This window comes from Fukomys damarensis, unplaced genomic scaffold, assembly GCF_012274545.1.
Source record: "Fukomys damarensis isolate Sample0158 unplaced genomic scaffold, DMR_v1.0_HiC HiC_scaffold_34, whole genome shotgun sequence".
In the NCBI taxonomy this organism is placed as follows: Eukaryota; Metazoa; Chordata; class Mammalia; order Rodentia; family Bathyergidae; genus Fukomys; species Fukomys damarensis.
The window spans coordinates 21209930-21216224 of record NW_022900946.1 but is presented as its reverse complement, the minus strand read 5'-3'; the positions used below and the strand labels follow the sequence as shown (position 1 = coordinate 21216224).

The 6295-nt window shown below is 57.1% G+C and overlaps 1 protein-coding gene across 4 annotated transcripts in view; it reads right to left on the bottom strand.

Moving 5' to 3' along the window:
* Positions 1–977: 977 nt before the first annotated feature.
* Positions 978–6295, bottom strand: part of Znf598 (zinc finger protein 598, E3 ubiquitin ligase) — a 6860-nt gene continuing 1542 nt past the window's right edge. The window contains exons 2-11 of one of the 4 annotated variants that reach the window (XM_010620440.3): positions 5875–6004; positions 5391–5602; positions 5031–5248; positions 4413–4557; positions 3877–4064; positions 3653–3737; positions 2782–3548; positions 2211–2364; positions 1958–2108; positions 978–1868 (exon numbers count right to left, since the gene is read on the bottom strand). In XM_010620440.3, the coding sequence (XP_010618742.1) occupies positions 1515–1868; positions 1958–2108; positions 2211–2364; positions 2782–3548; positions 3653–3737; positions 3877–4064; positions 4413–4557; positions 5031–5248; positions 5391–5602; positions 5875–6004 (2404 nt within the window). In that variant the 3' untranslated portion in view covers positions 978–1514. Of the gene's footprint in view, positions 1869–1957; positions 2109–2210; positions 2365–2781; positions 3549–3652; positions 3738–3876; positions 4065–4403; positions 4558–5030; positions 5249–5390; positions 5603–5874; positions 6005–6295 lie in introns of all 4 variants that reach the window. The other 3 variants (XM_010620439.3, XM_010620441.3, XM_010620443.3) reach the window with 3 other exon arrangements.

The window sequence follows — 6295 nt, the reverse complement described above, 5'->3', positions numbered from 1 at the left end:
CCTGTGTTGCCCAGTGTCCTTCTAGATCTTGCTCCTTCCTTAACAAGTCACCCATCTCCTTAATGAAACTTGTTCTGACTACTTTACTCCCGCCCTGGGACCTCATCCGCTAGGAGAGGCTGTGCTCATGTGGTTGAGGGCTCATGACCTCCACCTAGTGTGTGTGTGGGGAATTTGTCTCTTTCCAGGCCCCAGCACAGCCACCCAGGGGATACGAGTGTCACTGTCCAAGTCCTCAGCTTCAGGTGAGTTCTGCCAGTGCAGCCATGTGGCTCTGCCATAGCTATGGCCCTTTGTCACCATGGTTATTTTAGGAACTCACCTGATTCTTCTGACCTAAGGATCCTTTGTCTAATTTGAATGTGGCTAAGTAGACTTTTTGCCCTATAGTTTATCTGTGTTTGGAGCAGGATGAGGAAGCTTCAGCATTTGCTGCCTCTCAAGTAACTGGGCACAAATTATTTTTTGTACTTCTTCACCTATGCCCCTACTGTTCCTGGATGTGTCTTCATGTTGAGATTGTCCTTAATAGTTCTTTCACTGGCCTGTGGATGTAAACTTCAGGTCTTTGTTTTATGGCCATGGTACTGGCGATCAGTGTCCCTAGGTCAGTGGTGGTGACCCCTTTAGAGCATTCAATGATACAAACAGCCCACTGCAGCATGCATGCCATAAGTCTGCCACCACTGCCCTGGGTATTCAACTATTCTGGCAAACATGGAAGAATTTGTTCCTGGGAGGCATGGGCAGTGCCAGACTTGCCACATCAGGCTGGCACTGAGACCTCATCCTCTGAGCAAACGCCAGCTGCCCAGTTCTCCCAGCAGGCCTCCTTAACACTGGTGCTCAAAGGCTGACCCTGAGCTGCTGATATAATAAGTGTGATCTGTGTGCCCCGGCTTTGCGTTACACTGGAAGGCACAGAAGCTCAGGACACCAGCTAGGTGCAGTACTGCAAAATAAATTTATTTGAAGATAAACTGTCTTATAAAAGGTCAGAGACAATTTAAGATCCCAGATTCAGCTTGTCTTGTAAAAAAGATTCAACTTCAAGTAGCACAATTTTGTGTCTGCTTTTAATCCCCAACATTCTTGAGTTATGAAACAGCCAACTCCTTACACAACACACTCAACATCTAACCCAGCACCAGTGGACTCACAGCTTTTGGTTCTGGGGGCTGTAGGCCCCAGTCTCCGGAGACCCAGGCTGGGTCACTGTGGCCTCTGGCTGTGACTGCAGGTACAGTTCCCAGCATCCCAGCCCTTCCCTCCCTTGGCACCTTCCAAAAGAACAAAATACAAACCAAGACTGGCCCACTAAAGGGCAGGGGAGGAGACATCTGTGAGACAGTGTGCTGTCAGCCCGTGCTGGTGACCCCCAGCAGGCTTGGCCAACCACAAGCTCTGAGCAGTGCCCTCCCCAGGGCCTTACCTGGCTGCCTGGCAGCCACGAGGAGGAAGGAGGGGGAAAGGAGCTGCACAGATGTGACAGCTCCTGCCCACTCTGGCAGGAGCTACGTAATAATCCTGGCAATGGCTTGCAGGGAGGGAAAGTCATCATCCCGGGCAGCGTGTAACGCCTGATGGCTGCTGACATCACCATGTGCGAGGACCTGCTGACAGGTAGGGCACACACAACAGTCCAGGCCCATCTGCTGGGTGCTGGCTTGCCATGCGTTCTTCTTATTCTTCTTGGACTTGGCAACAGGAGGCTTTTCACGGCTGCAGAAGTCCGTGTGTGCAGACAGCAGCTCCTGCTGCTTGGCCGTATCTGGCAGCAGCACTAGCAACTCTCTGAAGATTCTTTGGAAGTTCTCCCCAAGCAGGTCCCGGCAGCTCCTGTAATACTGGGCCGCAGAGATCATTCCCTGCCATCCAGAGAACACAGCCAGTCACATTGGCCCCAGACCAGAGCCTGGTAAACACAGGCTGGCCTCCCGCACCCCTTCCCCACTACCTGTCTGAACTCCCCCGAGTGGCTCTTGAACTTGCTGAAGCGGGCCTCATTGCTCTGCAGGAAGTCCTTGATGGACTGGATGAGCTGGAGGTTCCTCTCCCGGAAGTTCTCAGGAACCAAGTAGGACCGTGATGAGGGCGTCAGCCTGGGTCTGGGATCACGACACAGGAGGGAGCTTCAACTCTGGGGTGCCAGCAGGGGATTCCTTCCACTGGTCCCAGTGCCAAGAGGCTAGGCAGTCCAGCCTACTTACGTTTTCACGGTGGTGGTGTTAGGGCTGGGGATGCAGGCTGGGTGGGGCCCAGGCAGGAGGTTGGAGAAGCCAGGGGGCGGCTTGCTGATGGGAGGCACCAGGCCTGGTGGGGGCGGGGGCGGGGTACCCTTCAGGAGCACCACAGCGTTGAAGCCTGCAGGGTAGTACAAGACCCAAAGATGGCCCCTGCCGGCTAGCTTCTTTCAGACTGTCCAGCCCACTGGGTAAGGCTTGTCTGCAGACCATACCTCCAACAGCAGGCCCAGGGCCAGCCCCCACCACATGGCAATGCTGACTTATATGACCTCATGCACCCTCAGCCCCGGGACTGTTCTGAGGTCCGTTTCAGAGGAAAGAAACCCAGGTTAAGTGGGTAGAATTAGGTAACAGGGCTTAGGGATGATGGTGCCTTCATCAAGAATGGGTCCAAGCTGCTAAGCCAGCTGGTCAGCAGTGCACTGGCCCCACCTGCAGTTGGGAGCTGGATCTGAACCTCATACTTCTGGCCATGAGCCTGTGTCCCTGGGCCCTTTCCCAGATATCTGTGCCAAGTGGAGCTGACCACTCGTACCTGGGGGAGGAGGCATCCGGGGCAGGCAGGGGCCTCCCAGCGCCGGGAAGTCTTCCTGGGGTGCGGGGCAGGGGAGGGGCCCCAGGGGCCTCGGGAGCCCAGGGGGTTCCTTGGGGGCACTCCGTGTCAGGGCTGGCCCCTCGGTGTGTCCATTGACAACGACAGGTACTGGACCCTCAGCTCGGCTCACAGGGATGTCGAGGGCCTGCTCAGCCACAGGGGGGTTTGGTGTATGTTCAGGGGGCACCGGAGGGGATGGCATGGCACCAGGCTTCTCAGAGCCCACCTTCTTCTTCTTGCTGACCTTGGTGGAGGTATGGGTAGGAGCTGACCCCAACAAGGTGGAGACAGCTACTGTGGTGGGTGTGGTCCGAAGCTCCTGAACAATGAGGCCACCTCCCTCCTCTTCTTCCATGGGGGCTGAGCCACCCTTCCGGCAGCCCCTGATCCCCTTCCCTGGCTTTTTTGGGGGCTGGCTACCCCCACTGGCAGCCTGAGCCCCAGGGGTGGGTAGGGCCCCCTTTTTGCCACAGCTGCTGTTCCAGGCAGAGATGAGGCTTCGGGTGGTAGTGCTGGGCTTGGATGCTGAGGACACCAAGGCAGGGAAGTCCTCCTCCTGGAAGGCGTTCCTGCCTCTGGCGGGACCAGGGTACGCCAGCGTCAACCCTACAGGGCCTGGGGCTGTCACTGGGCAACAGGAAGAAGCGGAGGCATGGAGGCTGGGGAAGTCTTCATCCTTGAGCTTTGGGGTGGGTGGCAGGAGGGCGCTGGGTCCAGGGAGAGGAGAGCTGGTCAGCAGCTCACCAGGACCTGGTGTGCCCCCCACCTGCCCGCTGTAGGCGCTCTCCCCTCATGCCACTCCTTCACACACCTTGGAGGGACAGCTGCTGTGCTTGAGCCCGGGGCTGAGGAGGTTTCTTGGCCTACTGGATCATTTCCTGAGGCTTCCTTGGGGCCTGTGAGACAGGAGAGGACTCCTAGGTCAGAGAGTGGCCTTGGTGGAATCAGCAAAGGTATGGGTGTACTTCCCAGGGAAGGTGCTGGCCACACCCTGCCTGGGCCTGGGCAAGTTACCAGCTAGCAGGCCCATCTCACCTGGGCCTTCCCCCTGAGTACGGGGCAGGCGCCGAGGACCACGGGGCTCCTCAGACCCCCGGGCAGCTGTTTCCTCTTTCTTGGGCTTGCTGCCCTCCTCGTGGTCCTCGCTCCTACGAGTCTCATCCTGCTGCGGAGCAGCCACTGAGGCCTGGATGGCAGCTGCTACTTCTCGGTCCTCTTCTTCCCTAGGATTGGGAGGGTAGCCTCAGGCGGAGCAAGGCCCAGATACATAGCCTTGGCACATGCCTGCTGCGCCAGCCCTTTCTGGCATAACTGTATTGACCTCCTGGGTAATAAGAGCCCTTCTAGCCATCCCTCCTCCAACCCACGGTACTTGTGTTTCTAGTTAACACTAGAGGGAAGTAGGAAGAACCTGCTCAAAGAGGGCACTGAGCAGACCTTGTTGCCACACTCAGGACCCCAGGACTCAGGATGAGGTCCCTTGACTTGTGTCTGTCCTTAGTTCAGTTGCTAGCCACTAGCACCACCTGAGTAGTGCCAGGAGGACACAAAAATCTTCCCACCTCTTGTACCTCCAGCTTCCTCGGCGGCTCTGCTGGGCTCCACGCCCGCTGGCCCGGCCCGCTCGGCCCTGGCGGTTGTACCTGTCCACCTCCTCATAGTCCTCACCGCTGATGACCCCTGTGGTCAGCACACAGCCTGTCACTGTTCTGGGCCCTAGCAGGGCAGAAGGACTGATAGGCCTGCCATCCAGGTCATACTGAGGGAGAGGTTCCCCTGCCCCCAGCCATGAGCCTGGGGACAAGCCCAGACACCTTGCAGAGTCCGTACGAGCCAAGTCACAGCAAGCACTGCAATGAGCAGGGTCTACACAAAGCTGTGCTCAGTAACAGCCTCCTGAAGCAGGAAGAGCCCCAGGGACCCAAGACCAACAGATGCAGGACACTGCAGAAGACAGGGGAGTGAAGAGCTCCTGGTTGTTGCCACTGTGTTTGAGTACTTAGAGCACAGCCCCATGGGCGAGGAGAGAGAAGCTCAGCAGCTACTGCCTTCATCCCCAGCTGAGCTGCAGGAGATGGATCCCGACCCACAGTTGAGGCCTCAGGAGCAGGAGCAGGCGCAGGCCTCCTGGACCCCGTGGCCTACCCTGGGACACCTGCCAGGCCACAGCCCTCAGGTGCCTGGCTCACCCTCACTCCGGCGTGAGTGCCGTGGTGTGAAGCTAAACTGCAGGTCAATCTGGCGGTTCTGACGTGCCTCTGCACGGCTGCGGCTATGGCAAGCCATCCTGTGTGCCTTGAGATCAATCTCAGTGCGGAAGGCGTGGGTGAACTGCTCTGTGTTGCAGCGGCCCTCCTCACACAGGAAGTGCTTCTCCCGGAAGTGCTCACGCAAGTATGCATAGTCACTGGTGGGATGAGACATCAAGGTTTAGCAGGAGCCTCACTGGCCACCAGACTGCCAGTGAGGCCACCTCCCTTCTCTTCTTCTGGGGGATCTTAGGAGAGGGTCACCTCTTGCATCCTAGGAAGCAGCCCCAACCCACCCACCTGTAGTAGTCCTGGGCCCCATCTGAGTCACAGAAGTGGCAGAAGTAGTGGTCACGACGCAGATGCTTGAGCAGTTCATCATTGTCCAGGTAGCGCTCATCGCAGAACTTGCAAAGTGGATGTCCCCGGTGTGATGTGTCATCAGGGTCTCCCTGCATGCGGTGCCGAGCCAGGTCCTTTCGTGAATACCACTTGCGTTCATACGTGAAGATCTGTAGAGAATGGGGGGCTGGGCACAGGCCGGGGGCTACCAGGCCTCCTACTTCTCACCAGCTGGCAGTGGAATGGCAAGGACAAGACTCAGAAGTCTGGCAGACCCAAGCAGCCACCAGGAGCCCCTCCCTGCCACAGTGAGATTCTGGGGTGACCAGGGAGTCTTTGGGGCCCATGGCATGTGGGGTTAGAGGCATGAGTGGCTGCACTCAAGTAGTCCAAGCCTAGAGCCCACCCCTCTGCCGTCCCTCCATTCCCAGGGCAGAAGTACCTTGAGGTGCTTCAGGCACAACTTGCAGCAGAAAAGCTCATGCTGCTTCCTCATGTGCTGCTCCAGATCCCCGAAGAGGCCAAAGGGTGGCAGCTGGGGGCACTGTGGGCATTCATGCTGCAGCAGCTGCCTGGGGAGACAGCAGAGCCTTGCTGACAAGTCTCATGCAGGAGTCTGACCTCAAGTCAGGCAGACAATGACTGTGTGTGGTACTGGGGATTGAACCCAACCCAGGGCCTTCATATTCCCAACTCTTTTTAAAAAAAATTTAAGACACTGTAATCCCAGCACTTGGGAGGCTGAGGCAGGAGGATGCTGTGAGTGCGAGAACAGTATGGGCTACATGGTGAGTTCCAGATCAGTCTTAACTACATAGTGAGACCCTGTCTCAAAAAAAAAACAAAAAAAAAAAAAATAAAAA